Source organism: Brachypodium distachyon, chromosome 1 (assembly GCF_000005505.3).
Source record: "Brachypodium distachyon strain Bd21 chromosome 1, Brachypodium_distachyon_v3.0, whole genome shotgun sequence".
In the NCBI taxonomy this organism is placed as follows: Eukaryota; Viridiplantae; Streptophyta; class Magnoliopsida; order Poales; family Poaceae; genus Brachypodium; species Brachypodium distachyon.
The window spans coordinates 29,474,981-29,485,766 of record NC_016131.3 but is presented as its reverse complement, the minus strand read 5'-3'; the positions used below and the strand labels follow the sequence as shown (position 1 = coordinate 29,485,766).

At 48.6% G+C, this 10,786-nt stretch overlaps 2 protein-coding genes across 2 annotated transcripts; both read right to left on the bottom strand.

Annotated features, from left to right (window-relative positions):
* Positions 1 to 4,252: 4,252 nt before the first annotated feature.
* LOC100845549 (xyloglucan endotransglucosylase/hydrolase protein 24) lies at positions 4,253 to 6,941 on the bottom strand. The gene is made up of 3 exons (XM_003560456.4): positions 6,380 to 6,941; positions 5,052 to 5,245; positions 4,253 to 4,923 (listed from the first exon to the last, which is right to left on the bottom strand). Exons 1-3 carry the CDS (start codon positions 6,680 to 6,682, stop codon positions 4,518 to 4,520), a joined length of 903 nt encoding a protein of 300 aa, XP_003560504.1. The 5' UTR covers positions 6,683 to 6,941; the 3' UTR covers positions 4,253 to 4,517.
* A 2,233-nt stretch (positions 6,942 to 9,174) lies between these two features.
* Positions 9,175 to 10,578, bottom strand: LOC100836845 (xyloglucan endotransglucosylase/hydrolase protein 22). The gene is made up of 3 exons (XM_003563435.4): positions 10,190 to 10,578; positions 9,902 to 10,095; positions 9,175 to 9,807 (listed from the first exon to the last, which is right to left on the bottom strand). The coding sequence occupies exons 1-3, from the start codon at positions 10,448 to 10,450 to the stop codon at positions 9,390 to 9,392; spliced, it is 873 nt and encodes a 290-aa protein (XP_003563483.1). The 5' UTR covers positions 10,451 to 10,578; the 3' UTR covers positions 9,175 to 9,389.
* Between the last annotated feature and the right edge of the window lie 208 nt (positions 10,579 to 10,786).

Sequence of the window (10,786 nt, the reverse complement as noted above, 5' to 3'; positions counted from 1 at the left end):
TTTTATAGGCCAGGGAGGAGGAATGTAGCCTTCGATTCCTTTCGGTTGTATGGCTGGACCAGAGAGAGGAAGATTGTGCGTGAGCTGGATCCTTCGATAGCTTGGCGACGCTGACACGAGTCCATCAGGAACCACACGGCTTGGTGCCTTGGTTGGCTAGCTAGGCAGTTTTGCTTCTGGACCTTGGTTTTGTTTGGTTCAGAAATGATGGCGTAGGAAGACTGGCGCCGCACGCCCGGCGCGGGGAAGGCTAGCCCAGTACTCTATTCAGTGTTCAGTTCTACGTGATTAGTTAGGAGCAGAGTTGTTTACATGTCCCGTGTCAGCTAGCTTAAAGCCAGCCATGCATGCTTGTCTTCATTAATTATGGGAATTAATGGAGTGTTTAATTGTAAGTTAGGAGTATTTAGGAGTGAAAAACATATATCAACGCATATTTATTGGTATCTATTTACATGAAGTTTGCTATTTAAAAGTCGCTTGTTTTTTGGTTAGACATAAGTTGGCGTGCTTGGCCGTTAGATCTTAATCTAACAACAACACATGGGAGATGAGGGAGTCAAGATGACACTCAGATATTAATTCAACGGCTATGATAGGTCAACTAAGATTTAAGCGTTTTGCTAAAAAATCAGGCGATCGAGATATAACCACACCCTACATATATGGTTATGATCTGAAGTTTCTGAACCGGGTTTAAAATTTTGGTGAAAAAACATCCAAAATATCTGACAAACTTCTGAGTTGGTTCAGACATATATCATTGAATTTAGATGAGTTTTAATCAAATCAAAATTTAGTTTGAATGAGTGAGGTATTATATCCTCTGAAATTTGTCAAACATTTGACGCATTGTAGAACTTTCTCGATACCACTTGTATTCTAATTTGCTACAAACGTTCAAACCATCTACCGTGATCTAAATTCAAATTTTCTTATGCTGATATGATATCATGTACAAATGGTACACACATAAAAAAAATATGTCGAGACTTTTGCGCTTTGCGTAGTTTATATTTGGGGAAGTAAGATTGTCATGCGCAATGGATAGTTGAGAAATAAAAATGTTTCTCCCATAATTGCGCGGACAGCATACTAGTTCACTATAAATGAAATCAGAGGAGCAAGTATCACATACTAGTAAAGTGTACTCCCTTCGTTTCATAATTCTTGTCTCAAATTTGTCCAAAATTGGATGTATCTATTCCTAAAATGCGTTTATATACATGTAATATTTCGACAAGAATTATGGAACGGAGGGGAGTGGTATAACGTTACAAACATTGTCGTTGTGTGTGCATCCTTGTTGTGTAGTGCCACGTGGAGAGTCCAAGAGCAATTGCCATCAGATAATGGGATGGTCGGCTGAACACTTTGGCGCACCACAAATACTATCACAGTCGCCATATAGCCTAAATATAACAGTTCATGGACAGGCCGGCACCTCCACTTCCAAGTTCCAACTCGAGCACCGATCCCTCGTGGACACGTACACCATGCATGCCATCCCAGATTGCCAGTGCAAGCACCGGCAGGTCCCTGAGCAAGCACCAACATATTGTTGCATGATGATCTCCCTTATATTGGAGTACTTTGGATAGGATAATTATACACCGTCCTCTTGATCTCCAACTATGAGTAAGTCGGATAATTATACACCATGTAGACAGTCTCTGTGAGCGAGGTGCATGTGTTACATACCGATCGATCTGTGTACTTGACAGGTAGCCTAGACAGGTACTCCACTTCACATAGCCTTATCGATCTACCCAAATGCCCATCCCATTCAATTTCCCCACTATCTTTAGCTCCTGTTAAACCCATCTTTTCAGATAAGAAAAGGAAGGCAATCAGGACGATCACATTGCAACAGTTGCCCCGGGCCAAACGTCGCGGTCGATCAAGTGGAATCGCCAATCCCTAGCTAGGCTAGCTGATGATCTTGGGTCGGCCGTTAAAGTTGGGCAACCTCCGGTGTCTTTTCTCGCCTTGTATGCTGTTTAATCTTTTTTTTTCCTGCCATCAACTGATCGTGGGAGTATATATAAGGTCACCATTAATCCGCAATGTTGATATGCATGATTACTGGTAATGTAGGGAGATCACTCTCCTTAATTATATATGTTTCTGACCGGGTGGTACGTGTCCCTCGGAAGGACACGTGTGCTACCTTTTCTTCTTCTTTTGAAACGTAGTTTTCCCAGTTTTAGGTCACGGATAATGTTATAAAACACTCATGTTGTTTGGAGTACCATCGGTAGGGGTGCAAACGGGATCCCGCGAAAGTCCCGCTTCTAGTTCATTTAAAAAAAAATTATTCAGAATTTTGCTCAGAATTTGAATACAGCAGATTTGAGAATTGAACTTAGAAACGGGGCGCAGAGACAAAGGAATAATTTGTGCACGTATGCGTCCCAGCATCCCATTCCCGGTCACAGAGCAGACTAGAATGGTTGCTTGCGCCGAGTGCCGACCTGAGCATTGGGCTAGCGATGGGGTGAAGGGCTCAGTCGTTGGTGCTCACTCAAAGGCCAAAGCGCGAAATGACCTCCACAATTTTGCCCTTTTTCACCGGACATCAGCATCAACTTTTCTTTAGCCTTTGTGGTGTACTGGTGTTCGCTTGCACTTGCACTTCCTCCTATAGGCGGGCCGGAACGAAACACGATCATCTAGGAGTCTAGGTCAGCTCTAGGACCTAGCCAAGATCGATCTCCATTCTCCACCCAGCAGTGCAAAAACTTTACACCTATGGCTTTGCGCATCGGCATGGACACTGACATTGTGTTTCAACCACTTGGTATGGTATGTAGTACTACACGTCCAAGCAGAGCTGAAATATGACAGGGAAGGAGGTGCAAGGAAGGAACTGAAAGAAAGAAAGCTCTTGTACGTGGGGGCCAAACTGATTGGACGAACGGAAGCTTAATTAGGCGCCAACCCCCGACCACGCCCTGACCTACCGGCCCTAGCAATGCTGCTCAGCTTGCCGTGCTCCATCACTTGATCGATGTCTAATTTCTCGATTTCAAAAGCATATCTGCATGCGTGGATCGAGATACCGATCCCGTGATCCGTTTGATCGGACTCTGCACCCACCGGCCGGGACATACGTCGAGCTCCGGAGAGACTTGGCGGCGCGTCCAACGTCCGTTCCATGAATGATGTATAATTGTATATTCTTCCAAATCAAATGTACATTCTGTGCATGCATGACAAACGGTATAGACCTATCATGAGAAGGACGTGCGTCCGTTGTAATCCGGAGGCAAGCTGGAAGCAGCTAGCTGGCCTGGAGGCTAGCTAGACCCTCTCTGTTGTTTAATTCCCGTTGTTCTCCAACAGTTCCGCGTCGACGAGCGGGTGATGAAAGGGAAGTGGGAGAACCGTGAGGAGCTCAATTTTGAGGAGAGTGGTCAGCCGAAGATCGAAGATAAAGCTGCAATTTTATTTTATTTTTGAATTGCGTCGGGTTTTTTTTTTGTGAGGCGTCGTAGCTAGCTAGTTGATGCCTTTGATGGGAACACCGGGTGGACAGGCGGACACGGTCTACTGTACACAAGAGAAGCAGAAGAAGTGCATGGTAGCACATGGGTATTTGGGAATTTTGATTCAAATGACCAAAAAGGGTATATATATAATCTGGAAAATGTCTGAGAAAACCAACTTATGTTTGGTGCAAAGTGTTCTTAAGATGGCACGCGTTCATGCTGAATGCCTGAATGCTGATACGGAGTACCATATTTAGCAGCACACATCACTGATCTCCACCGTGGTGCGAGCTGTGTAAGAATCAGAAGAGCATAAGAGGGACTGGAGAGGGATTATAGATAGAATCAGAAGAGGTCCCAATAACAACAACAATTGAAATATAACTCTTTTAGGGGACAACAGAAAATTTAGAGAGGAGAAGTAGCAGGAAAGTGACGCCGACTGGGTTAAGGCGTCAGTCCAAATGGCTATGGGCCCATGAGCCAATAGGATGCAAGAACTCGGCCAAGCCCATCTCTCCTATGGCACAATGCTAGGCCAAATTCTGCCCAAGTCTAAAAGCTCGGAACAAAATTGAGGCCCGTACGTGCCATATTTTACTTTGCTGGGCCTGCTCTGCCGATTCCCAATTGAGCATGAAGGCCCAAACTGTGCGTGCTATCAAAAACATTTCCCTGCATTATGTGGCAATAATCAGGCTTGTACGTGTCCTGTTTGGACCATCATTGGGCCCCGTTTCATTTCACAAGCAGTCCAGCGATTTCACTCAAAATTCATGTGTTCCACGGAAGAAATTTAAAGTCCTTTACATTTCGTCGGCAGCAAAAACCCAATCCCTGCAAACGAGTGGAGAAACCTCACATAGTACGAAAATATCCCAACATACATACACACCCAACAATCTAACCGAAAACCAAAATCGTGATTCTTACACTGCCACGAGGCCAAACAACATACTACTGATCTAGAGCAACTCTACACTACTAGAAATGGGAGGAGCTAGTCGACGTGAGAGAGATGATCGATCAGACTCTCCCGATGGGGATGACGCACTCGGTGGGGAACCCATGCGGGTAGCGCCTGCGGTCGGCGCAGTAGTCGTAGGACATGTAGTTCATCCTCACCCAGTTGAGCGTCATCCAGCTCCACCAGTCCAGCTTCTGTGTCATCCACGAGGACGAAGGTGATCCCAGGTTGCTGCCCCTGCAACGGCGGCCACGCCACACGCAGGCGTTGCCGGCGCTAAACCGCCGGTAGGCCGCCACGAACGGCGCCCGAGCCCAGTCCGTCTTCACCCGCCCGCCCTGCGTCGCCCACTCCTCCGCGTTCCAGATGCTCGCGAACACGTGCACGGGCTGCCGCGCCGGGAACGGCACCCCGTACGCCTCGTTGTTCTTGAACACCCTGATCGGCGTCCCGTCGATGTACAGGCTGCAATGCATATATGTATGTGTGTCAAGATTGATTTATTCATTGATGATGTTGTGGTGGGGAAGAGAAGTAGTAGTAAGAAGGAAGATTGTGATGCTGCAGAGAAGAGAGGAGGACGTTATGCGTACATGATGTTGAGAGGGTTCCAGAGGATGGAGTAGGTGTGGAAGTCGGCGGTGGGGTCGAACCAGAGCACGAACTGCTGCTCGCGCTCGCCCTTGCCGTCGCTGAACACGTTGGTGTGCAGCAGGTACGGCTCGCCGCTCACGTTGCCCAGGAACTCGAAGTCCACCTCGTCGTGCCGCGCGCCACCCGTGCAGATCTGCACCGCACGTTGTATCTTCTTCAGTCAGCAGGAGTAGTATAAAAAGACAAAGAAAGTGTATACCTACTAGTACTCCCGAACGTATAATCTAACGTGGACACCATGACTGCCTATATATATGTGCTCGAGAAAATTATTTGTACTTGTTTGAGTTTGCTGCTCAAAAAGGCGTCCAGAATTAACACTAACAGTCTGTTTGAAGAACACAGAATTCATACTCTAGCTAATACACGTACGTGGTAATCGACCTTAGTGGGATTCACGTCGCAGGAAGACTTGGCTACAACTTCGCCTGCAAACATACGCATCCCATAGTCTACGACCGACATACTTAAATACAGTTCCTTACATAATTAAGCCACTGTCTGTCCTCCTGTATTGACCGGTGGCATACTATCTGCGAAGACGGTGCTCTCATTTTTCAACGAAATAAAACGAAATGTCCTCACAGCCTTCTGCTTTCAGACATTGCAGTAAGTGTAGTTGATCTGTCTAGCTAGCTACGTCTACTTGGCTCATTCATTGCAAATCCCAATTGAATTCATCCATTACTAGCATTTACGCATCAACCAGTACAAAAAGTTTACCGCAAAAAAAAAACAGTACAAAATTCACTGAAGTTGGGCATCAGCTAAAGCGGTGGGCATGAAACATGTAAAATTTGCTCGAGAGAAGTGCGGCTAGCGACAAAAGGATGGCACTGAAAAACAAAACAATATTTTTCCCACCGTTGCCCCCTGAAGCAAAATTCACTCCAGGAAAAATTAGGAATGGATGGCAGCCAACACCCACCTTACCTTTCCCCAAAAAAAAAACAACCACCTTACCAAATATTTGGTCATTAATCAAAACTTTGGTCTTTGTTTGTAGCCAATAATTTGGCAAGCCAATGATTTTTTGCTAACTCTAGTTTATTTTGTTGCTAATTTTGATCAACTCATGGGCTGCCAAAACCGGCCTTCACTAATTTTTTGGAAGCCAAAAGTTGACAAGAATCGGTAAGGCAAGAGTTGGCATAAACCAAACACACACTATACTCAGGAATGCGCAGGCAAGAACGGGAATGCAATTGACCAAAGCCAAGATCGACGGAGCGAGAAGAGATCGATCAACAGCACTGAACACACTTACGTAGAAGGAAGTGATGGTCCCTGCGGAGTCGCCTGGGACGAGCTTGATGTCGAGATCGAACCTCCCGAACAGGTACCGGTCTTTCGACTGCAGCCTGGACCCGGTCTCCTCGTCCAGCGTCAGCTCCACCACCCTTCCCTCGTCGCGGAACCGCGCATTGCGCTGCCCCCACACGGCGTCGAAGTCCCCGTGGAGGCTGCTGCTGTGGTTGTTGTCGCCGCGGTAGTAAGCGTCGGAGCCATGCACCACGGCCGCCGCGGCAACGGCGAGCGCCACCAGCTGCCAGAGAGAAGCCCGCAGCATTTTTCTGACGATGATATGTGTTACAAGAAGAAGAGCTAGCAAGAACAAGGAAGGATGTGGAGGACCGTGGGAAGAGGGAGAAGTGACGGAGCAGACGAGCAATTTAAGGGCGCCTAGCTCGGTGGGCGCTTTCGCCAAGTGCCAGGACGGACGGACGATCGATCGAGCCGGCACCAATGCGTACGTGCCTGATCGTTTTTATGTGGCGAGGAATCGTGAGGCCCGACTCGTCTATCGAATCGTACTACTGCGATCCCGTGTCGTCGGTCGAACGCGTGCTAGGAACCGAACGGACGGCAGCACGTATACGACGGCGTGCAGAGTGGACGAGAGAGCCGGGGGTGATGCATGAGATCGTGCTGGCTGGCTAGCTGTATGATTGTATGGGGCCACTGGTCTCGCCGGCAGCAGGACGTGGCAGCGTAAATTATGTTGTACGTGGTGTGCTAAAAAACGGGTAAGGTTGCATGAGTGCGTGGCACGTAGGAGGCGGAGGCTGGTCGATCGATCGATCGATCTCCAGAGTGACTGAGCCGGGAGATGTTACGGCGGTGGTTTGTTGGAGCTTTGAACGCGAACCTCTCCCGTTGGGTCGATCGAGCCTCGAGCGGATGCATTTTACTCCGCTTGGAGCCCTTTTACTCAACTCGCACGGTACATGGTAGTACTACTGCTACCCCATCCTTCACATGCGTTGCGCGCCAATGCACAGTGCGTACCCTCCCATTTCCGTATCTCCTTCCTTGCCTGGAGGAGCGCGTCGTGTCGACCGCGTATATGTGCGAATTTTCTTTGTCTGGCATTTGCAAGGTCTGATAAGTGATAAAATCATTCTTTTGACCAGTCTAGTTATGCAATACTACCACATCGTTTTATACCTTTGTCGGGCGCGTATGTCAGGATATTCCCGAATCGTTTTCTTCTGTCGACTTTTGTGTCTGCAAACTAACAAAGTGACTCCGGTATTGCCTGATTTTAGTGCAGATTTCGTCGTTTGTTTTAGAGAAAAGGCTTTTTCAATCCAGATTTATTACAAAGCCAACGAGGTTCAGAAGGAAACGAGCAGACATCTATACCAAGTCTGATATGCAATGACGCAGGTAAGTGTGGACGAATAAACTGTTGTCATGGCCGAATAAAAAGGGTAAACTGTGGTCACTGTCACGAACCCTTGTAACAGGTAGGCCTGACTGGGCCAGGTGGCTGGGTAGGCGATAGGCCCATGTATAATCTATGCTCCCTACAAAATAAAGAAAAAGTTTTTTTTTAACTGAGATGTCGTATCATATTGATCATCCAACAATATATGCAAGCTGTGTTTTTGACACCATATATACGAACAATATTGACCTAAGTACCACTAACCATAACATATTGGACCTTAAACCAAACATTGACTTAATTACAACTACTAATAACATTTGGGGTCATAAAAACAAATCTTGACTTAATTACAACTAATCATAATGTTTTGGGCTATAAAAACAAATATTGACTTAACTACCACGGATCGTAACATATTGGACCTATGTCGGATTTAAAAATTTAATGTTTCATGCTAAACCAACAAACATACCCACCTAATTAAATCTTGGCCAATAGATATAAGATCCGGTGGTCAAATTAGTTCAGATGATATGCATCAGCGTTACTTAACCTTCCAGCGTGACGGGGTAAAGTCCGCACGAAACAAAAGTTGCCACCCCACAAAACTAACGATCGCTTCGAAGCATTCTGACACGACGGGGTAAAGTTGTCACTCATCCTACACGACACGTGGCGCGATCCGAGACAAAGTCTTTCCGATCGGATGACCAACAAAACGTTAGCTCTAGAATATTATAAATTTCGTAAAAAATACTACTTGGAGTTGTACTTCAAAATTTTCTCCTAAGGCAGAGAGTCCCTCCACGGCCGAGCAGCATGGTCTCATGAACTGAAGTTGCCTTCGAAATAAGTGCAAGTGTGCAACGTAAGCATGCAACCCTCGTGCATGTCCACATGGATGTGACCGTGTGGCTGGGATCATCCAATGGTTTTGTGGGAGAAACAGTGACGAACATGCATACACTTCCTAAAGAAAGCGCGTCTAGCAGACTGTCTCGCGGTGAAAACGGAGCATGAGAAAGCTGGATTGGATCGGTGAAAAACCGTGCACAGAATATATTAGCATGACAGGCTTTGTTATGTTTTCTTCTCGCGGAGTAGTACTACGGTGCTACGATGTTTTAACGCTCAATTACTCCTAAGCACCATTTTTAAAGGTCGACACTCGTGCTGAGTGGCTGGTACGAATGTTGGTTCCTCCAGTCTCAGTCGGCATGCATGTGTCCATTCCTCGGTTAAAATAATCAAAACCCGATAAGCTTTCCCCCTCGCTACGGTCCAGATTTACAGGGTGTCCATGCCCAATCGTGGCCAATTTTGCGGCCTGCTGGTTCCTCATTCCGGAGTCCGGACACAGAACACAGGAGCAAAGAAAAAGACGCATCTAGAATAAATCTAAGAGGAACTCACTAATCAAAAGAACTTGATACGTACATCCAACCCGTGTTACAAAACAAATGAAAGAATGCGATATGCATACTAGTACTACATTTACACCCCGACATTTCCGTGTCCAAAACATTATTCGCCATCCCCGATCGAGAAGACCAAAACTCGGCTCAGACTGACGTGTTCATGCTCTGTCTCGAAATAGTTTCTCTCAACGGCGGAGCTTGCACTCGGCGGGCACGCCCTGCGGGAACCGCTTGGCGTCGGTGCAGTAGTTGTAGATCATGAACTTCCTCTGCACCCAGCGCATCCGGCGGTAGCTCATGTCGCTGAGCTGCTGGTTCCACCAGCTGCTGCCGCTGGCGCCGGTTGCCGATGATGCTTCCATGGTGCCCGCAGGGCACCGCTGGGCGCCGGCCGACCACACGCAGGCGTCGGCGTTGAAGTCGCGGAAAGAGGCGACGAAGGGCGCCTTGCTCCAGTCCGCCTTGACGCGGCCGCCCTGCGTGGCCCAGTCGTCGGCGTTCCACAGGCTCGCGTACAGCCGCATCGGCTGCGACTTTGGGAACGACACGCCGCGCGCCTCGTTGTTCTTGAAGTCCCTGATCGGTGTGCCGTCCACCGCGAATCTGCAAACCCGTGGAGAAACTTTTGCGTCAGCGATCCTCCATTAACCCGACGAGAACAATGTTCTCTGTGTCCCAAGAAATTGAAGAGACTCACATGACGTGCTGCGGGTTCCAGATGATGGAGTAGGTGTGGAAGGACGTGGTGGGGTCGAACCAGAGGCGGAACTGCTGCTCACGCTGGCCCTGCCCCTTGGCGAACACGTTGGTGTGCAGCGTGTACGGCTCGCCGGTCACGTTGCCCAGGAACTCGAAGTCGATCTCGTCGTGCGCCGACCCCTGCGACGACAGCTGCAAGCAAAAGAGGACTCAAAAAACAATCAGCTTCACGCACCGGCACCACTAAAACATCAGCAGCGCCAAAGCCATAGGAAATGGAGCTTACGTAGAAGGTGGTGACGGTGCCGGCGGAGTTGCCAGGGACGAGCTTGATCTGCATGTCGATCTTGCCGAAGAGGTACTCGCTCTTGGACTGGAACCCGGAGCCGGTGGTCCGGTCCAGCGTGAGGTCCAGCCCGCGCCCGCCGTCCACGACCTTGCCGTTGCCATGGCCCCAGGTCATCTCCGCGTCCTGGTTGAAGTTGCCGCCCTGCGCCATGCCCACCAGGCAGGCCATCGCCACGATGCCTAGCGCAACCGTCCTCATCTTCCTCACTAGCTGCACACTGTCTCAGTGAAGGGCGAGGAGCTCACTCACTCACTAGCTTGGTCCCTGGAGCTGGATGGATTGGAATGGTTGGTTGGTTGATGGATGGATGGATCAGTGGCCACTAGCTAGGGTGGTATTTATACGGGAGGAGCGTGCGTGTGTTTGCTGGTTTGTTTTTCGGACAGGCTGTACCGTGGGATCGAGTAAGTGGGATCCAACGGGCAAGTGCCGTGCCGGCTGGCTGGGCGCGTCGGGTACTCGGGTGAAGTAAATGCGGCGCGCGGAGCGGATAGATTTTGGGTCTCGCTCGGCGCGCGGCAGCTGGAGGCACCC